This window comes from Artibeus jamaicensis, unplaced genomic scaffold (genome assembly GCF_021234435.1).
Source record: "Artibeus jamaicensis isolate MK-2021 breed Jamaican fruit bat unplaced genomic scaffold, CSHL_Jam_final contig_685, whole genome shotgun sequence".
NCBI classification, from domain to species: domain Eukaryota; kingdom Metazoa; phylum Chordata; class Mammalia; order Chiroptera; family Phyllostomidae; genus Artibeus; species Artibeus jamaicensis.
Genome location: NW_026521924.1, coordinates 11,490,458 through 11,516,602, shown reverse-complemented (window position 1 = coordinate 11,516,602; position 26,145 = coordinate 11,490,458). Strand labels below are relative to the sequence as shown.

Sequence of the window (26,145 nt, the reverse complement as noted above, 5' to 3'; positions counted from 1 at the left end):
CAGGTCACATCACTCCCCTGCTGAAAGCTTCCAGAGCTTCCTATTACATTTAATTAAAATCTACACTCCTTGTCATAGGCTGTTAGGACCTCATGACCTAGTCACTTTCATTGTGGCTTCCTATATTCCCTCTGATATCTGAGGGTTATAGACCGAACTATCTAATTCATATTAGGTGCTCAATAAATTATTTGTTGAATAAAATGATTCTCCTTTTGTAAGATAAATTTAGAATTTGACTTCTTTAGCTTTTCCATGTTAGCCGAGGAGGTTGTAAATAATATTGACAAATAACTCTGAGCCAGGAGATGCAGGGTATGATAGGAGTCTTCCAAAGAATGACTTGATGCCATGACTGGTGTGACTCAGTGGGTTGGGTGTCATTCGTCAAACTGAAATGTCACTGGTTCTATTCCTTGTCAGGGCACATGCCTGGGTTGTAGGCAAGGTCCATAGTTGGGGCCATGCTAGAGGCAACCAATAGATGTTTCTCTCACACATGGATGTTTCTTTCTCTAAAAATAAATAAATAAAATCTTTGAAAAAAAATAAGAATGACTTGATGATGTTGTAAAGTTCAGCATAGGAGGGGCCCCCGAGGCCACCAGATAGGCCCCAGAGGACAAACCCCCAGCCCGACTCCAGTAGTCCAGAAAATGGTCTTCTTTGTTTATCCCAGGATACTGTGATTGTGGTGAAAAGAGGGGCACTTGTAAATAGGTTTGGGATAAGGAATGATGTAAGGACATTTGCAAAAGCTTCCTCTTGCCAGGCTGCCCACCCTGACACTGTCCATAAGGCCAATGAAAGCCCCTAAGAATCTACAGGCCAGACCATTAACCCTAGTTTGGCAGTTTTTAAAAAACTGGCTACAGATTCATCCTGACCAGTGTGGTGCAGCTGGTTGGGCATCATTCTGCAAAGTGAAAGGTCACAGGGTCGATTCCTGGTCAGGGCGCATGTCTGGGAGGTGGGCCAGTCCATGGTCCGGCTGCATACGAGAGGCAACAGATTGATGTTTCACCTGAACATCAATGTTTCTCTTCCTCTCTTTCTTCCTCCTTTTAAGGAGTCTTTAAAAAAATATGGCCACAAATTCTCTGGTACTCCTCCCACTGAGAGATGAAATCTATGTCCCACAACCCTTATACCTGCATGGTCATATATCTACTTTAGTCAATAGCATATAGTAAAAGTGAGGTTATGTGAGAGTTCTCCGACTAGGTGGGAAGTAGCAATGTAAATTTCATTTTGTCTGCTGAAACTCTCACTTGGAGCCCTAACAAGCCATGTAAGAAATCTATGAAACCTGAGATAGCCATGCAGGAAAAGCCAGGCCATATGGAGAAGCCGTGTGGAGGCATTCTGATCGAAACAGCTAATCCTCAAGTCCAGGTGTCAGTCATGCCAGGGAAAGAGACTTCAAGTGATTCCAACCCTCAGCTATCAAGTCAACCTGAGATTTTGAGTCTTCAGATGTCATGGGGCAGAGTCAAGTCCCCACTGCGCCTGTCTGACTCCCTGGCCTACACAATCCATAGGCTTAATAAAATGTTGGCTGTTTGGGGTTAGTTGCTACACAGCAGTAATAGCCAGCATAGGACAAAGGCTATCCCTTCTCATTCCTTCATCCCTGCGTTTTTGAAATCCTCTGCCTCTTGAGCCTTTTCCTGGTGGGGGCAGAGGGGTGGAGGAAGCAAAGAATTCAGCCAGTAGACATGGGGCTCTTTTGATAAAAAGTCGAGTTTGGCATCTTCTAATCAAGTTTTAGAGAGACCCTCCTGCCAGCGGGGAGCCAGCCCCTTATTCAGTCTGATCTAGCCACGCACTCCAGCTCCAGACTCAGATGCTACACAGCCCCCATTTCACCTCCCAATAAGCCATCTCTGAGGTAGAAAGGTAAGATCCTAAAAGTACTGCCAACATAATCATTATGTAACACTAATGGCCAAAAAACAGGCCGGCATTGCTGCCCAATGCTCATTTCTAAGTGGCCACTATCCAGTTACGTTATTTCGTGATCTCCCTCCAGCGGCCATGCTGCCAGACCACACATTTTGCCTTCCCAGGGCTCCATCCACATTCATAAATATCACCCACAGCTGTTTCCCTCACTCTGTACAATTCTCCTGGCTTCTCCCCACCCTCACCACTAGTCACCTCCCGCTTGAGTGATGGCTCCCGAACACAAATACTTAATCCACATACCATTTCCAGTGGGTGTCTTGATAGTCTTAAACCTCTTTTCTTGCAAGATTGTTGGAACCTTTTGCCCTTCATGAGAAAACAAACCGTCTCATTTTTCCTAGGTCAGTGCTGGTTTATGCCCTTTGACTTGGATTAATTTTGCTACCTCTTTCGCGCTCAAAAGCACCCCAATTTGGATAACAATTTATATGGTCCCTCAAACCCCACCACCTGTCCTATCACTTCATCCCTGGCCATCCTTTACATGAGAGTAAACTCTAATTCCTTAGCAGGAATAATGAGCAAGAATACACATTCTGTATTGTACAAAATGGACTTGTCAAACGGAGTGCCATTTTTCTAATTCGTGAGTATAATAATCTAAATCAACTCTTTCGCATAAGGACCAGAAACTGAATAAATGAAGGAACAAGGGATGGCTACAGTCCTTCCTAGACCGTTGATTTTAATGATTTATATGGAAATTGATAAATATTCGACTCAATCCAGAGTAGCAAAAATTTTTTCCTCTTCAGAAATTTTGGTGACCAAAGTTCCAGAAATTGCTTTCTCATTCCTTACCCTTCTATTTTCTCGAGTATTCCCTTATGCAACAGGGGAGTTAGGTCTTTCCGCGGAATATCCCTTTAAAGATGATTTTTACAGTCAATGAGCAACGTCAGGGAGTGATGACACCGGGAGAGGTATCAGCTGACATAAATATTTAAGCGAATCTCAACTCATTTTTTCCCCCGGTGACTCAGATACCCGGTCTCAGCTTGGCGGAGAAGCACCTTCCCAGTAAAGCGGCTCCTGGGGCAGGGTGTGAGCGAGGCCGCCTGGTGATTGGTCCGCACGCCGACCTCCTCGGGCGCCACCGCCCCTTCTCCCAGCCCCCGGCACCTCCTCCTCGTCCCCGCGCCCCGCCGGCCCTCCGCGCCAGTCGCTGACAGCCGCGGCGCAGCGAGCTTCTTCGAACGAGGCAGGTAAACAGCCCTGTCGCCCTTTGAACGGCTAGCACGGGTCCGGGGCGGGGGCCGGACTGCGGCGGTGCGCGGGCGCGCGGCGGAGTCTGAGAGTGAGACCCCGGCACCCGCAGGCCGACCTCTACAGGCGGAAGGGGTCTTCGCGGCGGGCTCCAGGCGCGGCGGGCCTGCGGGTGTGCGCTTTGGTCTTCGATGACGCAGCTGGGCTGTGCTCTTCTCGCTGGGGAAGCTCCTCTCCTTCGGAATGGGGCGGGAGTGGGGGGAGCTGTCCGAGCGCGCTCGGGAGGGAGGTGGGTGGTTCGGAGGAGTCTGACCGCTCCCGCGACCCCCCCACACACCCAGGTGCGTGTCCGCGGGGGGAGCGGGATGGGGAGTCTCGGGGCTAGAGGGGCTGTGGGGCAGCGGGAATGGGGGCGATCACCCCGCACTATCGTGGCCGGGGAACCTGAGGGGGAGCCGCAGCGGGCTTCGCTGGGGCACTGCGCGAGGAGAACCAGGGAGAGGCGCTGGGGGCCGCGGGACTCCTGGCTCAGCGCCAGTTGTCCGCTCGTCGGTGCCAACGAGTAGAGGCCGGGACCCAGTAAGGGACGCCCCTTGGCCAGACTCCGCACTTGCAGATGTTCATGGGGGTGTGCGGAGTGGGGGAAGGGGCACCCAGCAGCCTCCGAGCTTCTCGGAAGAGGAGGCCCCGCCCACCCTGCTCCTGGCCAGGGTGGTCCCTGGGGAGGCCGCGGCCCACGGGGCTCTGGCAACCGCCAGACGGCCTACACAGGCCTTGGGGCCTCAGCGGGGAGGGGTCTTGGGGTGTCCCCGCCCCTTCATTGGCGGACCGGGGAGGTCCAGGACCTCGAGACAGAGAGTCTCCTGCAAGCCCCAGATGTGGCAGACCCCGCAGCCTTTGCTTTTCACTTCTTTCCTGTTTCTCTGAAAAGAGAGAACTCGATTATCGGGGGGGCTCCGAGGGAGGGGGTCCGGGCCGGGCGGCCCCCTCTAGGGAAACCATTCTTCTCCACCTGTGCTGGAGGTACCTTCACGTTTGTTTATTGAACAGTGGAGAGAAAGCTGACATTTTTGTTGGGTTTTTTTCCATTTACTCTTTGCGGTAGCTACAGCAGATTATTTTCATTATAAACCCACCACGGTCGCATCTGCCTAACCATCCTAAATATAAACCCACCACCGTCACATCTGCCCTAACCATCCTAAAGCCACTGCTTTCTACTTTTTCATTTCCAGCTTCACACACAACACAATGCAAGTTTACTGACCAGACCGAGGTTATCCTCCTTGTATTTGAGGTTTCCCTTTCCTTGAGAAAAGGCCCAGGCACATAGAATTAAAGATTTTTACAAACCAAATTATCAGAAAAAGTGGAAACAGAAAACTGAATGAAAATGTCAGACTTCTGGAAAAATTAACTTGCTCAGATTCGAAGAAAAAAAAAATCTGTGAAAAGGAACATTTTTACCTACACAGACACTGAGGAGCTCTTACAATGAAGAATTAAACTGGAAAAGGAAAGAAAGCAGGGCTATGGTGGGATCTGTGTATTCTTCGTACCCAACACAAGTTTTTCATACTTGTGAAAGGAAAATGTCAAGATTATAATAGATAAATGGTTTCACTATTTATCATTTCATTTATCATTTCTGTAAATGATGAGTCATTTACAGAATAAAATACAAATTAAAGCAAGTCTGGATATTATTTTACATCTGTAAACAACGACAATAACCGTAACAGCAACTCCTAAATTTGCATAATCCAGTTATCTGGGAAGGTGGCTGGGCTTTGGGATTAGAAAAATATCTCTGCAACTAACTTCATTACTTTTGGCCATTCATAAAATAAGAGGAAATGACACCTACTTCCAGAATTTGTTAAAGACTAACTTTAACCATCTATGTAAAATTGACCATTGGTGTATATACCAATGTATTTTTTTCCTAGTCACCCCCCACTGGGTGTGTTGTGCAGTGGGGAATCAGTACAGACTTTTTGTAAAGCAGTCAGGCCATGCATTAGGAAGTTAAAAAACCGTGACCTAGAAATCCCATTCCTGGGAGTCTACTTGCAATGGAAGAACCAAACAAGAAAAAAACAAACAAAGAAAAAGAGGTTTATACAGGCACATATTTGGGGCAGAATGCCCTAAAATTAGAACCGACTGGGGAACAACCTGAATGTATAACAGCCGAGCAGTAGCTAAGAAATCAGGGCAAATTAACTGAAAGGACCTTATGTAATCGTCAAAAGTCACGGTTTAGAGCCTGCGATACACAGGGAGAAAAAGACAGGTCCAAATGCCAGTTACAAAACTGTCTGCTTACTCATAATCAATGCTTATGTGACAAATCTGAAAGGAAAAGCAAAACCAAGAAAGTTTTAATAGAAATTATAGGTGATTTTAATTTTCTTTTTGTTGATATATTACTTTTCTAAATAATGTCATTTTTTAAGTGAGATAGACTCAGTTTGAAAGAGAGCAAGCTCAGTGTCACGTTTGCTTTTTTAGTTGACTCATTGCTTTTTTCAAATATTTCCTATTTTGTTCTGGAATAGATTTATTAGTGGCTTAGAAACTTATACATTAAGCTTTTATTTTAAGGAATCGTATCTTAGATTTACTTATCAAGTCTAGCTTTTTTTTCTTTTTGTTTTTAAGGACTCCTGAATATATTTGAAAACTGAACAGTTTCAGCCAAGCCAAAGCGTCGTCTTCCTGGAGGCACAAATACAGCTTAGCTGAGCCACAGCAGAGGTATGCACCCTCTGGAATCTCTTTGGTCTTGCAATGGTTGAAAATCCCCAGTTGTCTCAGAAAGTACGAGTCTGGAGAGGCTGTGATCACAAGCACCTGGTCTGGAGGCCTGTATGTGTATATCCCACCTATAGCATTATCCTTTCTAGAAAAATCAGCTTGATTTTGCAGAGAAAAGGCCACAGTTTTCTCTAGAAACATGCTGCACTATATAACAAAGCAACCATTTAAAAATATAATGAAATAATAACATTGTATGTTATTACATACATTTCTTCACCAAATTAACACGGAAGGTGAGTTTCAACCAACTGACGAAAGGTGTTAACGAAGGGAAGGTTTTCTAAGCTGCAGTTTTAACTTACCTATTCCATTCTCCCTTTTCATATCTTATTTCCTCTTCCAGGGCAACCGTATCAGGTGTGAACGGCCGCATATTAAACATTCAGAACATGCCTGTGTCTAATGAGGTGTTGGCTACGGCGTTATAATGTCATCCTTGAGTGAATAGTGTGTGCAGCCATTCTTACAGTGGAAGAACAAATAGTTTACTCAATTTGTTCATCTTTTTCCTCCTTGTATTCTACTAATTACTCTCATAGTATTGTGTGATCACATCAAGGGAGGTATGTGTGCCCTTTTAGGAAAATCATTAGAATGTTGTTAAGTGTTGGCCCTCTGAGGACCGAGCTCTGACACCTGGGTAGGAGCGCAATTCCCTGGGAAGTTTCACCATAAATTCCCAAATCTCGTCACTAGGCACTGCCAGGCTGCTGTCTGGGAGAGGCTCCAGCACGGTCACTTTTTAAAAACTCTTTCAAGTAATTCTGGGGTTTGACCAGGTTGGGGGCCCTTCATCCTGTTTAGTCCAGAACGGGGCCTCAGGGTACCAGTGAAAACCCATCACCCCAAATTTTGTATAGCTTGTGTCAAATTCTGTTTGGGGCTGTGACCTTAAAAAGAAGAATGAATAAATACAGTAGTTCTTTCTTATTCGCTGCGGTTGTGTTTTCTGCAGTTTCAGTTACCTGTGGTCAACCTCAGTCTGAAAATATTAAATGGAAAATCCCAGACATAAACAGTACCTAAGTTTTAAATCAATGCCATTCTGAGCACCTCATTTCATCTCACCATGTGGGCATTGCATCAGCTCCCATCACAAGGGTTAATACAGTACAAAAAGATATTTTGAGAGAAGAGAGAGACCATACTCATATAACTTTTACTGCAATGTATTATAATTGTTCTATTTCATCATTAGTTGTTATTAATCTCTTACTGTGCCTAATTTATAAATTAAACTTTACCATAGGTATGTATGTATAGAAAAAAGTAATATATGTAGTGTTCGGTACTACCCATGGCTTAAGGCATCCACTAGGGGTCTGGGAATGTATCCCTCATGGATAAGGGGGGACTACTGTACCTAGAAATGAGTTCTGCTTAGCTCAGGAAACTTCCTCAGGGAGGTGGGGAGTTTAGGGGCTGTTTGGTGCCATTTCCCAATTTAAGTTTCCAGTTGTAACATGTTCTGAGTATCAGAAATTTAGCCCCTGGCACACAACCATCGGGCAAGTTTCTACCAGCTCTGACTCGGTCCCCATGTATACATGGGAACAGTGTGATTAGGGTAATTTATGGACCTTTTTTGTACCTTCTGTATTTCCACTGCTCTCCCATTCTGCTCATGTGCCAATGCCACGCAGTCTTATTTGTTGTAGCTTTATCGTGCATTCTAACACCTGGCATGCCCGCTCTGCCCCAGATTTTCTTCCTGTTCAAGTTTTTTCAGTCTTAACTTTGAGTATTATTTCCTCATGTTCTTTGAAGTCCCCTTTGAATCCTGACTAAAACTGTGTGGACTTAATGGATTATTTGGAAATGAATAGGTATCTTGCAGCATTAGTTTCCCCAACCAAAGATGTTGTACATCTTTCTCTTTTTTTCAGTCTTCCTTTATGTCCCTCATTAAAATTTTATCACATCCCTCATATAAGTACTACTTATTTTTGGGTTAATTCCTAGATATTTTAAATTTTTTATTGCCATATGAGTAGAATGATTTTTCCCACGCTAAATCTTCTAACTAATTCTGATGAATTTGGGGACTGTTTTGTTATATATTAGCTTCAAAAACTGCCACCCTAGTGAGCTCACTTATGTACTGTGACATGTTTTTGGTTGACATTCCAGGTAGAAAGTTGTGCCTGGTTAGAATTCCGTAACTATAATAAAGTGATTGCTCGCATTCTTGTCTTGTTCGCTAGATTAATGAGATGCCTGTCCTTTTTTAATTAAGATAGGGTGTGGCCTAGACATTTGTGGTAGAGATTCTTGATGAAAAGGGACTGCCTTCTAATTCTGTAGAAATTATCTTAACAGCTTCAACCTAAAAAATCAGAAATGGATGTTGATTTTAATTGAAAACTTTTCAGCATCTGCAGAGAATCTTATCTATTCCCTTAACCTGTTAATAGATTTCCTGATTTTAAACCAGCCTTGTATCCCTTACGTAAGCATTATTGGTCATGGTGTATTCTTCTTCTTTTACTAAAATGTTGAAATCAGTTGGGTAGTATTTTCTTTTAGACTTTGACACCCATATTTCTGGAGACTGGATGACTAAGAGCAAGAGCTTTGCACTCAAAATCCTAGGGTTTTAATCTTGACCTTGACCCCCTTGGCTGTTAACAGGTGAAGATGCCCAAATGCGTATCTACACTAAGTTCCAGGTTCTTTTGACAATTGCCTGAATTGGTACTCCCACAGTGTCTCACAGATGTAGCAAAATTAAATGTGTCCAAACCAAACCTCTTGGCTTTCTCTCCCTAGCATGGCCCTCCACCAGTTTCCCCCACTTTGGTAGATGGCATTGCCACCGTGGGCCTGGTCACAAAAGCCACAAACCCGGCTAACTCGCACTCCTGCATCCACTCTATCAGCAAGTCTTAATCACTTCTGTCTGCAAAATCGTTTATCTGCAGCTCCCCAGCAGTTTTGGCACCATCCCAGGCCGCACCGCTGTCTTCCCTCAATTGTGTCCTAAGTGGTCTCACCATTTCCTTTCTTGACCCTGATTTTTATCTTTACACAACAATCAGGGTGACCTTTTAAAAAAAAAAAAAAACAGCCCTAATGTGTTACTTTCCTAAGGCCCTTTAATGGTTCCCCACTGCATTCCGAATGAAATGGAAATTGTGGCACTTGAGCCCCTGCGAGCTGGCCCTCACCCACTCCAGTCTGTCCCTATAGGCCACCTGTCCTCTGTCTTGTCAGCTCCAGGTACAACTCCTTTTTGGTCCTTGAACCACTAAGCTAGTATCTGATGCACCGTTCTGTCCTCAGCTCCTCAGTGCTACGACCTGAGAAAACACTGAAGACATTTATTGAATGAATCGATAAGTAATCATATGTCATTTTTGACATTTTTTCTTCATTTGTTGACACATAAAAGTTCTTAGTTTACTCATCCTCTCATGAAAAATCTGCCACCACAGACGAAGTCACTGAAGAATCTTCACTCCACCTGTTGTCAGGTCTCCAGCTCACTCTCCCCAGCACCGACCTTGGCCTGTGCAGTCCCCTGACTTGCTTCCCTCTGCTCTGGCCTTCCTTCCCGTTTCCACGAGGTCTTTGTCTTCCCACACAGGCCGTGTCTTGCGAGTCTGTGTTTGGGTTCTTTTTTCTTTGTGTAATCCAAGGAGTCATAAATCACACCAAAGCCCGTTGTCTTGCCACCGCCCAGATGGGCTCTGAAACCAAACACAAAGATGACACCTGGTGTGGCCTTACACATTTTGGTGGTTTTTCCCGAATTTCCACCTTGGGTGCTGTTGCCTTCCCAGGGTGAGGACGTCAGTGACCGTTTGTTTCCGCTGCAGTGGTCTGTTGGTCATGAACTTCCTGGTGTGGGTAGTTCCTGTGTCATTCATGATGGTGGCCGGTCTTCAAGCAGACAGGGAGGGAAATAGCTCCATTTTTTCTGTGGTCATTGATCAATTCAAGTGTTCTATTTCTTTAAAGTTTGGCACGTAGTACTTACTCCATAAATATTTGTTGAATGAGTTCATTCTAAAGTCAATATTTGTAATTTATATTTTAATAGAAAGGCAGTCCATCTCACACAGATTTTTAATTCATAAAACAAAGTTGTGTACAGTAAGTTGTCATCAAGGATATGTCAGTTGACCTTTTTGAATCTTGGTGGTCTCATTTGTAGAGTAAGAGGTTTGGATTAAATACTATAGGGTCTTCCTTATTTTATCACAAACCAAAAGAGATTCACCAAGTCTCATTTCAGTTTTGAGTCCCTCTTGTCCTTAGAAATGATTCTCTACTTTAAAATGCAGTTGTTATTTTTAAGGCTTTTCATAATTAAATGTTGCTTTTGTTCTGAATTGATTTTAAAATGATCTAGTCTTAATACAGTCTATGAATGTATAAATAGTGTGAACATAATCAAATATAGAGTAGTCTATTCTATCCAGCTTCATTCAGTAATCAATCTTAAAGTACTAATTAGCACCATATGCCATGGCTCTGGTTCCCTGCTGCCTGTATCTCTAGTCCACAGTCATCCTTCCACTGTAGACTCAACCACGCTGCCTACTGCTATCTCTTGCCCCACACATAGCTTGATAACAGCAGTGGCAAAGCCAAACCCCTCATTAATCTTCCTCCAGACCTGTCTCACCTTCTGCACTCTGTCCACACAGCTGCCCAATGCAGAAAACTCAGTTCTTCCCATCTCTCACCTTCCATGTCAAACACCAAGCCCTCCAGAAGGTAGCTACCTTCTAAATCAAATCGTCTATTACTCTTCATTCCCTGGTCAGGGCCAGCACCTTCTTCTACCTTGATCACTGCAGTGCCCTTCTGACTAGTTTCTGTACTTCCAGCCACACACCCACAAAATCTCCAATCCATTCTCCACAATGTTCTTTCTGAAAGAAAACCCCAGACTTTTTAGTGATTGCCCACTGCCTTCAGGATCAAGTTCAGACTACCCCACATACCTTGTAATTAGGCTGACCATGTAACCTAACCTCTAAACTGGGACACTCTTAAGAATAAAAGGGGCGCTATTAATATCAGCACAGGAACAACAGATGTAAACCCTCCCGGGCAGTCAGGACGCTGCTCCCCTTGTTCATGCTGCCCTTCACTGCGTGACCTCCACCTGCCTCTCCCCCACACATTGAAGCTTCACTTCCATGAAACCCCCTGTGGCCTCCACACCTGCCAGTCCTCTCTCGCCACCTCTCATCCACCTTCTGTGTCTGGCCCTCTGAGGACCAAGTTCCTCTGTGTGCCTCCTCTACCATGTGGTGTCATCACCTGCTCATCTGTCTAGTTGAGCTTATTGAGCTGTAACTCTTACAACCTTGAACAAGGCACGATCAGTGCTAGACTCAGTGTTACTCCCCTTGCAGCCTCTGTCTCCCGCCTCAACCATTTCAGGTAACATCTCCATTCATGGCTGGAACGTGAAGTAAATGTTTATTTAACTGAGTTGAAGATAGTAGACAGTTGGCCATTGCAGTTTCATTGCAGAAAAGAGTGTTTTGTAAGTTTATAAACATGGTTCACTATAGATAGCTATTTGTTGGCTTGGTTCTTTCTTATGCTTTATCATAGATATTTTGATGCTCGTTCATTCATTCAGCATTTATTTTGCGAGTCTATGAGTTGGCCACTGCATCTAGGCACTAGGGATACTGCTGTGCACAGAACGAGACTCCTGTCCTGGAGGAGATGAATCATAAGCGAACAGTAAATAATAGGTGTCAAGTAGCATCCTACTTGCTGGACAGGGGGTACGGCAGAGTGCTGATTTATGTAGAGTGGGGTGGACCCCCTGTTGAGGTGATGTCACAGCAGACTGGAGCCATGTGAGGAACTGGAGGAAGAGCCTTCCAGGCCCTGGGAGCAGCAGGGACAGGGGTCCTGAGGTAGGAGAGGACTGCCAGGTGTGAGAAGCAGTGGGAAGGTCATATAGGGCCTACCTGGCAGGGTCAGGGTTTGGGGTTTTATCCTGAGTTTGAAGGAGCGCATCGTGGGGGCTGACGATGGGAAGGCCCGCTCAAGCTGCTGCGAGGGGCACACAGTGGCCAGAAGCAGGGAGGCCGGGTGGAGGCTGTGGAAAGACTCCAGCTGGCTGGCGTCAGAGGAGATGGGGAAGACTTCCACTAGGATGGGAGGGCTGGAGAATGTGACAGTTTCAGGTTTAGGGTTTGTTTTCAACAGAGACTGATAAGAATTGCTGACAGAGTCCATGTGTGCTGTGAGAAAGAGAAAATTCAAGACTAGCTCAAGGGTGTTGGCTGGGTTTGGCTCATTTGAGTGAATGAAATAGTTGTGGACACAGAACCCCTTTAGCGTAGGAGGTATTGACTGAGGGTGATAATCCCCTAGTTGAGTTCCCTGGGGTGTTTGCGCAGAAGGGTGAGCAGCGCCGCGGCCAGGAGCTGGGCGCCTTGAGCAAATGGAGAGCAGGCCAGACAAGGGGTCTGCAGGAGACTGACCACCGGGAGGTGTGGGTACAAGAGTGATGCCGGTCTGCGGACCCCAGCACCCTACCCCTCCAACCGTCCCCAAGAGAGCATCCAAAACTCCTAAATTGGCATGATCTGAGCTGTTTAACGTGGCTTGTAACTGTCAAATGTACTTTTGTTTGCTCATGGCCACTAAGACATTTCAATGATAGTAAAAACATAAACGAGGATGTTAATTCATTGATTTGTTTCATCCTTCTTTTTCTTCAGAATATTATCCAATTTCGTTTTTAGCTCTGAAGGTTATATAAAATAATTTTCTAGTATTTGCTGCCACTTTTATTTGAAGATAAACAGTGCTGGGAAAAAGATTAACATCAGCATTATAACATATGCCATTTTTGGTTTTATGGCACCTAATGATAATTTAGAGCATGTGGTTTCACTTGGAGTAGAAGTTGTTGAACAGTCATTCTACCATGTGCTTTTGAGCTCTGCCTGAGCACCTGATCATGTAGGATAAGTGAGGTCTTTATCTGAAGTGAGATTTTTAATTGGATGAATGACTATACATTCTGCAAAGGGGCATAAATTATCATCGAGGATATTTGGGTTGTTTGTTTTTTCCTAAGCCCTTTTATATAAGACATGTTTCTTTTGTACCAAAAATTAGAAGACAGTAAGTCACTCATAAGCCATACATGCAGAACAAAAACCGCACTCAGCCAGTGAATGGCTGCAAATCTTAGGAACACAGCCATCCTTACTCCACTTCAAGCAGCTCCATCCATCTGTTCATCTATAAAGAAAGATTAATTTACAAGTGGGCTTGCAAAATTCAACATGTCGTTTTTTTCAAAAAAATTATATTCCTTTGAGGAGATTCTTGCTGGCACTCATGTGCAGGGGATATTCATTTCTTCACTTAATAAGTAGGTACCGTGTACCTTCTCTGTGCCAGGCACACCCTAGACCCTAAAGAAATAGCAGCAAACAAGAGATTTGTTACATCCTCACAAAGAAAAGACAGGAAGCAACTATTTGCAAAGTTATTTCATTACGGCAGCACCCACCTGGGAGTCTTCCTAACTAGACATTAGACTCACAAGACTTCCACAGATGCCACACCAGGGTCATTGTGGTCCATACAGCAGCTGGTGACATGTGTCCACCCCAGGCCCCACAGTGACTGCTGAGGTTCAAGGGCATGAGATTGATGCGAGTGGGTATCAGGTTTCCCTTGACGTAGAGGTCCCAGGCCCCACATGAGCCAGTGTCACTTATAACAGCCTGATGGGCACAGCTTCCAGGGTCCCCACACAGATGTGCCAAGTGCAAGGATCACTGGTCTGATGTGCCAAGTGCAAGGATCACTGGTCTAAAGTCCAAACTGATGGCAAACCCACCAAATGTTTGTAGGTTTCCCAGTCTGGTTGCAATTTATAAGTCAGGTTATTTTTACCATAAGCAATGTGGCTGGCATTGCACCTTTATCAAGTTTCCAGGAAACAGCCAGAGATTGTCCTAAGGTCAATTTGTCCTTAGTGAGGAAGCATTGTGTTAACCCTTTACTGAACAGCTACTTCCGTCGCAAGTGCTGCAAAGGAGAAGTGCAGAGTGAAGAGCATTTTTAACCAAGGTGCTGATGCCGCTGCTCTGCATTTATTTGTTATGGAGCAAAACTTAAGTGGTTTCAACACAGACACTGTACTCTGAAACCTTCTTCATTTTGCAGATAAGTCATCATGGTGAAAAGCCATGTAGGCGGCTGGATCCTGGTTCTCTTTGTGGCCACATGGAGTGACGTGGGCCTCTGCAAGAAGCGACCAAAGCCTGGAGGAGGAGGCAGCAGTGGAGGCAACCGCTACCCACCCCAGGGTGGTGGTAGCTGGGGTCAGCCCCACGGTGGCAGCTGGGGTCAGCCCCACGGTGGCGGCTGGGGTCAGCCCCATGGTGGCGGCTGGGGTCAGCCCCATGGTGGTGGCGGCTGGGGTCAGCCCCATGGTGGTGGAGGCTGGGGACAGCCCCATGGTGGCGGAGGCTGGGGACAGCCCTATGGTGGGAAACCCAGTAAGCCGAAAACCAACATGAAGCACGTGGCAGGAGCTGCGGCAGCTGGGGCCGTGGTGGGGGGCCTGGGCGGCTATATGCTGGGGAGTGCTATGAGCAGGCCCCTCATACATTTTGGCAATGACTATGAGGACCGGTACTACCGTGAAAACATGAACCGTTTCCCCAACCAAGTGTACTACAGGCCTGTGGATCAGTACAGCAACCAGAACAACTTCGTGCGTGACTGCGTCAACATCACAGTCAAGGAGCACACAGTCACCACCACCACCAAGGGGGAGAACTTCACCTCGACTGACATCAAGATAATGGAGCGTGTAGTGGAGGAGATGTGCACCGTCCAGTACCAGAGAGAGTACCAGGCTTACCAGAGAGGGGCGAGCGTGGGCCTCTTCTCCCCGCCTCCTGTGATCCTCCTCCTCTCTGTCCTCATTTTCCTGGTCGTGGGATGAGGGCAGCTTTCTGTTTCCACCATCCTCGTCCTTTAGCAGGTTGGGGGAGGGGGTATCTATCCACCTGCAGCTCTTTAGTGGCAGTGTCTCATTCTCGCTTCTCCCTTTGTCACCCGTAGGCTAATCCTCTTGGCCCCGAAGCCACAGGGAAATGCAGAGCAGGCCTGGCAGGCTGAGTAGTCAAGCCCATTTGATTGGGTCCTTCGTGGGCCATTGCAAGTGCTGGGCTGGTAAGGGGGTAACAGCAAATCATCATTCCATGATCTAGGCTTATTTTTTCTCTAGTGCAACAGATCGAGACTAAATAATCCCCAAACGGTCCTCAAATGCCTTTGCCTACATACCCCTGGCTCTGCGAGAGCTCAGCACACTAACACTCTGTCGTAGTTAGCAGTGCTTTGTTAGCAATGTGGACACATTTTCTCATTCGTTTTAAGGAAACCTGACTGCATTTATGTGTTTAAACAACACTTCTGCCCAGTTTGGAAGGACACTCATTCACAAAACAAAACTACGAATCCTCAGCTCTTGGGCCCAGGCTCAGCCTGCTGGAGAATGGGTGCCTGTGTCTGCAGAGAACTGGGACAGTGTTTTGCATTTTGCAGCGCAGGCCACACAGCAGCTATTGCATCAAGCATGAATATTCATGCAACGTTAGACCTCTGGGCAGAGGACGGTTTCATAGGGCATGAACCTAACTAACATGAGAGGCTTCTGGGGCTACAACTGTCCAACGTTTGGGAGTGGTGCCCTCGGAGGGCACCTGCACGTCGCACTCCTTTGTTTACTAACATAAACTGTAGATAATTAAAGCAGTTACAAATTAAATTACCTTCTGGACACTGAGGACAAATCTCCAGTGTTCATTTATCTGGAAACAAGAATGATTTTGACATTGGGTGAAACCAGATTTTAATATAGGGGAAGCTGCAGCTGCAAAAACACCAGTATCAGAAGATGACACAATGAAGAAAATGATTAGTATACAAAGAAGCCCTTGCATTTCTTCATAGCTATCTCATAATTGTCAAAAAACAGAATTAGATTGAGTCCTTCGTCTCTGTAATTGGCTTTTGAATGGAAGAATAGAGATTTCAAAAAAAAAGAAAAGAAAAAACATGTTAGGCTGGAGATGACAGAAAAATGATCTGTTCAGAGTGGAAAAAGAAATTCTGTTTTTGTTATTTAAATACAGTAAAATTACTCCTTGGATTGTTCAATATTGTCACCTAGCAGATCTCTGTTATTATTCTGCAATGTGATTGGCTTGGACGTGTGTGGGTATTCAATGTAAAAAAAACCCAACATATATATAAATACATAGTGCACATGACAAATGAAATTTTGATTAGAGCAGTTAATATCCGGGGTATCTGCTACACTCACTATCTGTTTCGTAAGGTACTAAATATGTAATATGTGGGAAACCCTTCTGTGTGGTCCTTAGGCTTACAATGTGCACTGAATAGTTTTGTATAAGGATCCAAAGTGGTCTTTGAAATATGCATGTACTTTATATTTTCTATATTTGTAACTTTGCATGTACTTGTTTTGTTGTATAAAAAATTTGTAAATGTTTAATATCCGAGTACAATTAAACAGGAGCTGAGATGACCATCCTCTGTGGAGTCTGCCGTTGTGGCCCCTGGAGCACAGCCCACCTCCTGCTGGAGCCCCCAGTCTGGAGGCCGCCGGGGTGCTTGGGGCGGCCCCTTGACCCCTAACTGTCTGGGCAGATCTGCCCCTTTCTTCCCTCCCTCTCTCTCTAAAAACTAGCTGTAAACAAATACAGAGTCATCATGTTAAATTTTCTATTGGGCAAAGATACCAATTTTCCAGTCACCCTTACTTGACCCAGTCAGTGACTTCAGGGAAACTTCCAGAACCCCATTTTCATTGCCCTCCTTGCTGATGACAGCATCTCTTAGTTTGTCAGGGCTGCCCGAGTTCCACAGACTGGGTGGCTTAAACAGCAGACTTTTATTTCCTCACTGGAGGCTGGAAGTCCGAGATCAGGTGTTGGCAGGATTGGTTTGAGGCCCCTCTCCTCCCTTGTGTCTTCGCATGGCTTCTGCCCTCCACGAGTCTCCATGTCCTAACCTTTTTATAAGAACACCACTCATGTTGGATTAAGGCCCACCCTAACGACCTCATTCTAACTTTCACTCTTCAAGCCCTAATCTCCAAATAGAGTCACTTTGAGGTATCGGGGACCAGGACTGCAACAAGAACTTGGAGGGGACACGATTCAGCCCATAATACCATCTCTCTAGAAATGTGGCGGCAGTGTCACTCCCAACACAGAGCAGAGACACTCCTTGGACTGCGTGCCTGGTGGGGAACCACGTTCACACTCTGCCAGGGCTCCCATGCAGAAAATGCCATCATCTGGGTTACTTTGTGTCCTCAAAAGGCTAACCCACTGCCCATCACTCCACGTAGGACCATCAGGGGTGCCTACCTCAGTGCCCATGGTGGAGCAAACAAATGCTTCCATTCTGGGTCCAGCACCTGAAATCCAGCCACCACACGCCCTGGCTGGTGCAGAGTGAAGAGTGTCTTGATCAAGCAAGTTTATTTATTTTGGCTCATACTCAGGAAAATCTAAAAACCTAAACCCAATAATGTGCCTCCCACACACGCAGACTGCAGGCACACCTGGCTTTGAGTTATACAGATTGCGTTAATTAACAAAGATGAGTGTTAGCTGTAATTTTGTGGGTGCTTCAGAAAGCTGGCAAGCTCCTATCCCTCGCTGCCAAATTCTGAATGCATGCCCATCACCCTGCTCACAGCAGCTGCCCACACATGGAATGTGTCCACTCAGGTTTCTCTATGGCCCCAGCTCGCCTTCCCAAAGCTCCAACTCCAACAAACAAGGAAAGCCCCACCGATTTCAGACCCTCCCAGCTGTGCCAGGTGGCCTTGCCCATTGTCAAGACCCACAGACCAGAGAACAAACCCAACAAGGAAGGAGGCTGTATTTTCTTGTTCTAGCCAATGCCCTACTTCCCATTCTCCTGCATGTCTGAATCTCCTTTCATTTTGCCCTGTGATGAGTGAAAAAAAGAATGACTACTTGCTCAGCCAAGCCCCGATCCCCACCCACCACACCCCATAAAGTCTGCCAGAGATCGCTTTTAGCCTTGAGAATTTTAGGAGCAAGATTTTTCACTGCCAGCCACGGAAGAGGCCCATTGTGACTACGGCACTTCTGATATCCACTGGCTTCGGCTGCTACCTCCCGCAGCACATGCTAGGAATGAACTCAATGAATAAATGAGGACTGGCTGTTTGGCTCTGTTCATCCAAGTTATGGAAAATGCCCACTGGAACCACCACCTTGACTTTGATATAATCACCTGAAGAGTAACTAGACAGTGGAAGTGGTTTGGGTTTTGTTTGTTTGTTATGTTTTGTTTTGGTTTTTTTACTTCCAGAGAGAGGAGAAGGGAGGGAGAGAGGGAGGGAAACATCAGTGTGAGGTTGCCTCTCACATACCCTCAACCAGGGACCCAGCTTGCAACCTAGGCACATGCCCTGACTGGGAATCAAACCCATGACCCTTTGGTTCACAGGCCAGCACTCAGTCCACTGAGCCACATCAGCCAGAGCTGGACAGCAGAAGTGTTTTTATTCAGCATTTCCTAGCATGCGATAATAAAACTATAACCTCCAGTGGAAGAGCACGTGTGTCCTCCAAGGTGAAGGGCGTAGACCAGACAGTATCATTCAAGCATAAGGAGACTGGATGAAGTTCTGATCCATATCACAACACGAAGGGACCTTGAAAACATGATGCTAAATGAGAGAAACCAGACACAAAAAGGTAAATATTGCATGATTCACTTTAAATGGAATACCCAGATTAGGCCACACAGACAGGAAGTAGATTTGTGGTTTCCAGGGGCTGGAGAACCGGGGGGGAATGAGAAGTGCCAGCTAATGGGCCTGTGGTTTCTTTCCCGTGTGATAAAGATACTCTGGCGTTAGTGGTGATCCACGAACAACGTTATGAATGTAGTAAACATCACCGAATTGTACCCTTCGAAATGGTGAATCTCATGATAATGTGAATTATATCTCAACGAAGCTTTTTGGTTTAAAGCGCAGATTAACCTGCCTAATAATAGAAGTGATGAGAGGGTAGGGGAAGGGTTAGGCATTGTTTGAGATTTAATTTGTTATAAAAACATTTCTGCCCACTCGTTTTTCTCACAGGTGTTCCAGGAAAATGCACAGAAGCACTGATAGCCTTGTGTCCACTGCGTTTATAAGGCTTTCCTGGCCACAGAGTCAAAGCCTAAATCAGTGAAAGCTGGAAAATGTAATGTGACACTCTTGGCCTTTAAAAAGGTGAGCACAGCAACACAGGGGTGGGCAAAAGTAGGTTTACAGTTGTGAGTGCACAGAACACAGAGTTGGTTCTTGTATTATTATTTTATTTGTTGGCATTATAACTGTAACACTACTTGGCCCACCCCTGTATGTAACCACGGACTCGTTGAGTCCAAACCTGTTTGCCTGTCCTGCGATTGTTCTAGAAGACCAGCGGGTATCAAGAGCTGATGGAATCGTTCCCAGGCGAACAAACCTGTTACCCAGATGTGGCAGAAACTCAGCCCCCTTTTCTCAGCATTAGATACCAAAGGTTCCTCAAACAAAACTGTGGGTCTTGGATCAATGAATGAATGAACATCCTGAGAAATTGCTTCATGTACAGTTTCCGTGACAAGTCTAGTAGATTACAAATTACTCTCATATACTAGTTCAACAACTCACTTCCACCTGGTGGAAACTTTACCCCTTGCCCCAGAGAAGGCATTTCTCCCCATTTCTTAGTCTGCCCAGCGGAGGAAGCGGCGTCAGTTCCTTCCCCACCTCACAGCAAAGTTACACAGATGAGTGAGGACATACCCTGGCCTGCTATGAGCAAAGTCTTTGTCAAGAATGGGCAGTACGCATACCAAGCCTTGAAAAATGGAGGCCTTCACTGGTGCCTCAGCTTCTGAACTGCCCATAATTACATTCCTGCCTTACTCACCTTGACCTGCTTGCCCTATTTCGAGTCCTAGCTGAACCCTTTAAGAACTGGACTCCCCAGCTGAATCACACTCGTGATATTTGGGCTCTCCCTGCCCTGGTTCTCCTTCCATCTGGTTCCCACCCCCCGCCCCGGAGTTTATACCTGATCCTTCTTCCCTGTGTGTCAGCTCACACCTGCGTGTCACCTCCACTGGAGGTCAGGAGATCAGAGAAGCTGGGAGGGGCACTAGTTCAAGTACAGTTGGAAAATCCCCGATGTTTCCATATGGCAGCTAAAGTGAAGGGGCAAGAGGACCAGGTCAGCCCTTGAAATCAGGGGTGTTCATGGTGGAGGTAGGTGTGGTCTGTCAACAGCAACCAGAGACAAATGAATGAATCGCCCACTGTCCCCCACCCCACCGGAGTGGGGGATGATTGTTCTCGGGGCTGGAAAAGAGACTGCATTGTTCAGTAGTGTTAGCCCTTCCTTCCCAGCCACAAGCCCAGTTAGATGGAAAAGCTGGCAGGGCAGAAGTAGTTGTAAAAGAAATCCAGAACACCAAACGTCTGGGCTGTCCCCCTCTCTTCCTCTCCATTGTCCTCTCAGTGGCAATCCAATCCTCCACTGGTGCACCCCCTGCCCAGCCTTACTTCCTACCGAGAACCGGCTTCGTCGTCTTCCTTCCGGGCAGTCGTCTCTGCAGACTGCCACCACCATGATCGCCACCACCATGATCGCCACCTCTGCTTCCCTCTGACAACCCCTGCCTGGTCCCTGCCGTTATACACACTGAGCCAAGGGACTGCTGCACGGATCCCAAATATTAGCGGTTATAGCTTACTACCGTCATTTCCCTAAGTCTAATTTTAAAAGGTATCTTAAAGCACATAATGAATCTTTACCTTATTGTCCTTAGTGGCAACCCTGAGGTGCACCATTCCTTTTCTCATGCTCTTTCCTCCATGTGGAATGTCTTCCCTACCCCTTTTCCACCTGAAAAACTCCTATATTTACATCAAGACCCCGCTGAAATTGCCTACCCCTGCCATGGACCCTTTTGTGAGTCCAGTGAAGACTATGGACCCTGTTCAGAATAATGTTTTGTTTTGTTGCTGGTTGATTTTCCCCCCCAAAGAAACATTTATTTACCCACTGAATTCCAAGACATCTAATTTAGAAATCCGGCATCTCAATAATTACCCATGTTCACTGACATGGGCTGACACGTATGGCACCATTGGGACACACAAGGGCAATGCCAAAGAGTTACAAAAAATAAACCCGTGACTCTTAATCACAACCAAAAACAAAACAGTTAAGGTAGCAAAACTTTAGATGCATGGCATTGAAAAGAAGGTTTGTGCACGTCACAATTTAAAGAGGCAAAACAAGGTGCTACCAAAACCTCACATTAAGAGTTTATTACAAAGCTGATGGAGAGGAGCAAGTGGTCTCTTTATCATCTTACCTTAACAGTTTTTCATTAGCTGAAGAAAGCGGTGGGAGGGGTGAATTCATTTTTGCATGCACAGGATGTACGCCTTAACAAAATACTAGGCTCACTTTAAATATCATGGTAGCCTGTTTCAGCTAATTTTCTTTCTAAACTTCCCCATTGCTTCACCTGGATTTCACAAAGATCACCAGGCATAATAAAGTGCCTCATTCAGAGGTCACTTGTCTGCACAATTTGAAAAGGGAGCTCAAAGCAACCATCAGTCTAGCAGTGCCCATCAAGATTTATCTGAAGCTGCTTTCCAGGGGCAGGGGAGCAGTTTCGGGGAGCTGTGCTGTCACTACAGGGAGGTCCAACACTAGATATTTAGCGCTTGTTGTGAGGAAGAATTGGTGACCATGGAGAAGGAGAGCGAAGGCAGGCCAAGGACCCAAAAGCTTTTCCACTGCCTTCTCCTGCTGCTTCATTCTGCTGTTCGCTTGCTCAGCAGGTGAGGTCATCTCACAACTGCATGATGAGCGTGGAGTGCTTATAGGAATCCTTATTTAGTGAGTCCCACTCAGCTAAGGCATCATCCAAGGCTTCTTTGCCTAAGAGGCAGGACGCGGAGAAGATTAATGTGCCCCTTGCTGATTTCAAAGACTTGCTTGTAGGTCCTGTGGGGTAACTCAGGACATCATCCATGACTCAGGAAGTCATTCATGACTTCAGAGATCAGGCATCTGCCCAGTCACCAGCGTAAGGAACAAGGAAAACAATCTGTATCTGGAAGTCCCAGCCCTTCCCAGGTTCCTGTGTCCCAAGGCTCCTGTGTTCATCACAGAAGTGTAGAATTTTCACGTGCTACTCTCTCCCCAACCCTAGAAGTAGCACTGAGGCTGGAGGGGTGGTGCCACCACCTCTCCTGCCTGATCTGCCACCATCGCTGCACTCCCCTGTAATGCAAGTAATAAACGGCATGTCCACATCTTCTGGTCCCCCTGGTGGTCTTTCTGGAATATCACGAACGCAAGTGTAGCTCCCCGGCTTAGAGGTCCTGCGTCAACACCCACACTAGAAGCTTCAACCGCATGTTTTTCTTCTCCCTAGAAGCTACTTCTGCCAAGTAGCGGTGGCAATCGCCTTTCATCTTCAGCTAAAATACCTTGCTCTCATACTGGAAATCAGTGCAGTTGTTGGTCAGGAACTTGTCATCATGGCACACTGTCTCCCGCTCCTTCTCACTCTTCTTCTCCCAGTACGCTTTAACTTTCTCCAAGTTCTTTTGATTTCCACCGGCCATGGTTTTCTGTTCAGTGCTGCTGATGACTCTTCAGGAAGATCGCCTGGCACCAACCACATTCCTGAAGGCCACGGAGAGAGGTTTCGGCCTTCATTGGAGAGAAGTTCACTGAGCTCCGTCACCGCTTTCACAGCGAAGGTCGGTAGCACTCCGCCGGCCTTACCAACCGCAGTGCCGCAGTAGCCGCTCCACAAGTCCCGCTGTCACTCCAGGCTGGGCCTCGCCTGGCCCCAAGCTCCCGGTTGCCTAGGAGGCCGCCGCCGCGCACGCGCACTGGCTCGCCCTCCTGCGGCCTGGCCCCCTGCGCCTGGACTCCTGCCGCGGATGCCGCCCGCCCGAGGGTTCAGAATAATGTATTTAAATACGTAAAATAAAATGCAGAGGTGACACAGGAAACCAAATGCTAAAATATAGTTATCCAAAGCAGTCTTACACTGATTAAATATTTAAAAACTCACTAAGACCCGCCGGACCTACTGCCATAATTTCATAATGACAAGCGTAAGTCATATCACCTGGAACTGGAATGACCAATTTGTCCTGGTTTGCCCCGTATGTTCCCATTCTAACAGTGAAAAATCCCGTGTCTGGGGAGCCCCACCCCCACCCCCACCCCCCAGTCCTTGGCAAACTGGGACGGTTGGCCACGTGCCTGTGATGTGGCATGAAAACATCTGTGACTCCAGTGGGTTCTGGTCACAGGTGCGGCTAATGCTACCGTGTCTGCTGCCGGCCTTCGTCATGGAGAAAAGGCTGTATTTCGGGCAGAGGCTAGTGGAAATAGAGACGTGATGACGTTTTTCCTAGCCAAGTTCAGGCATCTCCCAGATTCTATCCGCGGACTGCCCCTTCCAGGGTAGGAACCCCTGCAGCTGATGGGACACAGTTAGGCCTCCTCTCCCCTAATCTTTGCTCTCAGATTCACTGTAACTTAGCAAACTATTGTCATCATTTATTTAAAAAATTAAAAGAGGTCTCCAATACCGAGGGGTCAGCATGCAGCAGGTGGGGGGAGGGGGGCGGGGAGGACGCGGGAGCACTCTCACGCAGCGGAGTCTAAGTTGGAAGAACAGTTTTGGGAAACTTGAGCAGTTTTTATTAAAGCTAAACAGATGCCTATTCAATGACCCAGCATTTCCACTCCTGGCATTTGCTCAACAGAATGAGAGCCTATGTTCACCAAGAGCTGTATGTAAGAATTTTCACAGTGCCCTGGCCAGTGTGGTTCAGTTGGTTGGAGGGTTGTTCCATAAACTGAAAGGTCGTGTGTTTGATTCCCAGTCAGGGCACATATCCAGGCTGCAAGTTCAGTCTCTAGTCGGGGCACATGTAAGACGCAACTGATCATTGTTTCTCACTCACATTCAATATCTCCCTCTCTCTCTCCCTCCCTTCCCCTCTCTCTAAAATCAATAAGCATGTCCTCGGGTGAGAATATTTTTTAAAATAGAATTGTTATAGCAATTATATTCATAATAGCCCCAAACAGGAAACAACCCAAATGCTCATCAAGTGATGAGTCAATAAATAAATGTGGTCTATTTTACAGGAATGAGAGCTGAAAAATAACACCTCTGGGCAACAATGCTGATGAAGCTCACAAATACGATGATGAACCGAAGAAGCCAGCCACAGAACAGCACATATTGCATGATTCTAGTTGTACAAACACAAAGCAGGTGAAACTGTACTGGGCATCAGAATTCAGGGTAGTAGGTATCCTGTGGGTGGGTGGAGCCAGGCATGAGGCTTTAAAATATTCTGCTGGTTACGTAAGGTTGTTCAGTTTGTGAAACTGTATTGAGTTGTGCACTTACAGTATGTGCACTTTTCTGCATGCTAGTTATGTTTCAATAAAAGCATTTCTTTAAAATGTTGGGTCCTCTCTTCCCATCTGCTGCTAGATCTCATCCCTGAAGACTTTAATACCAACAAGCGACCTGACCCTGCCATTACCAGGTTGTTTGGCTCTAGGACTTGATCACTACTTTCCACACCGACTGCGACCTGTCTTGATGATGCACCAACCTTCCTCCTGGCTGAAGCCATCACAGACCCAGCCTCTGGCACAAACGCCTTCAGCCTTTGCTAGTTGTCATCACAATAGTAAATCCTTCACTAGTAATTCTGGCAGATGTTTGAGTAATTAACATGTGCTCAAAACAGCTTTTAGACTGCAGCTTACTTTCCCTTATAATATCTTGGGGGAAGCATTTGTATCGACGTCTATGATTCCAACAGTGCCAAGCAATGTTTGATAAGACCTATAAGTAGTGGGGGACATGATACCTCCTGTCCAGTTGTGAAAACTGAGGTACTTCCACCTTCCCCAAAGATACATGTTAAGTAGATGTTTTACTGCCTGAGACAGAGCAGCTACGTCACAGAGAAGGCTAAGATCTCCTCTAACAGATGAGAACTAAAGTCACTCAAGGCAGAGAAAAGCAGGGTAGAGATTAGAACCTGGGTGGAGATTAGAACCTGGGTCTCTGGTTGGTGCCAGCGATCTTTGCATCAGCCCCAGGGCCTCCCCTGGAATGACAGCCACTGTGGGTAATGAAGGGGTCACTGCCTCTGACTCAGTAGCTGGCCCTTCCCTCATAGTACAGGTACCCGCACCCTGGGGAAGGCCTTTCTCCTTTTGGACATTTTCATGCATATTAGGGAGAGAAGAAACTCACAGATCAAATGATCGGGTTAATTAGGCTTTTAAAAAAATCAGAGATGATGAGAAAAGAGGGGGGCCGAATGAGGAACTTCAACCCAGTGGCCAAGTGTGGCATCTCTGCCCTTCTTAGGGTCTGCCCTTTCCCAGCCCACTCCTTCCAGATCAAGTGAAATCGCAATATTCAGCCTGTTACCCCTGCTCCAAATCTTCAATGGCTCTCTGTCTTCTCAATTACAAACATCCCATCCCACCAACATTCAGTGACTCCCATGACGAGTCACTGCCTCCAGGGGTTCCTGATAAATTATGAGCCAGCAAGGCTACCTCTCAGAGAGCACATCCAGCAGAAAAGCAACCAGACACCCACCCAAAGGCACGTGCCAGAGTGTTCGCAGCAGCACTGTTTGTGCCAGAAATCACCCATAAACCCACCAACAGGGAAACAGAGATGTCAGTTGTGGGATAGTCTTGCAATGGAATGAACAACCTACAACTGTACACAATGTGGGGACACCTCACAGAAGTAATTTGAGCAAGACACACAAAAGATTGGGTTCCATGTAACTCCATGTATGTCAAGTACAAAAACAGACAAAAATAACGTATGGTGGAAAGAGTCAGAATAGTATAGGGGAGGGGACAGTGACCCAGCGGTGACATGCAGAGCCTTTGGGGGTGCTGTCATGTTCAGTTTCTTAATCTGGGTGCAGGCTGCGTGGGGGTGTTCAGTTTGTAAAAGTACATATTTGGCACCCTTAGGATA

The 26,145-nt window shown here is 46.3% G+C and overlaps 1 protein-coding gene, 1 long non-coding RNA gene and 1 pseudogene across 3 annotated transcripts; 2 read left to right on the top strand and 1 right to left on the bottom strand.

The window, feature by feature from the left end:
* The first annotated feature begins 2,964 nt into the window (after positions 1–2,964).
* Positions 2,965–16,567, top strand: PRNP (prion protein). 2 transcript variants are annotated; one of them, XM_037147836.2, is made up of 3 exons: positions 2,965–3,173; positions 5,839–5,934; positions 14,164–16,567. In XM_037147836.2, exon 3 carries the CDS (start codon positions 14,174–14,176, stop codon positions 14,948–14,950), a length of 777 nt encoding a protein of 258 aa, XP_037003731.2. In that variant the 5' UTR covers positions 2,965–3,173; positions 5,839–5,934; positions 14,164–14,173; the 3' UTR covers positions 14,951–16,567. The 2 variants fall into 2 exon arrangements, with proteins under 2 accessions (XP_037003731.2, XP_053527289.1); XM_053671314.1 differs by lacking the exon at positions 2,965–3,173 and adding an exon at positions 3,496–3,515.
* Positions 9,413–9,866, bottom strand: LOC119051187 (40S ribosomal protein S24-like; annotated as a pseudogene).
* Positions 16,568–18,384: 1,817 nt separating the features above from the next.
* On the top strand, positions 18,385–24,472 carry LOC128628303 (uncharacterized). Its single transcript, XR_008392656.1, has 3 exons — positions 18,385–18,779; positions 19,172–19,306; positions 24,264–24,472. It is a non-coding gene; the product is annotated as an uncharacterized LOC128628303 (long non-coding RNA).
* The last annotated feature ends 1,673 nt before the right edge of the window (positions 24,473–26,145 follow it).

Bases quoted from the DNA above. Each gene is read 5' to 3' on its own strand.
- PRNP (XM_037147836.2), top strand. From the start codon at position 14,174: ATGGTGAAAAGCCATGTAGGCGGCTGGATCCTGGTTCTCTTTGTGGCC.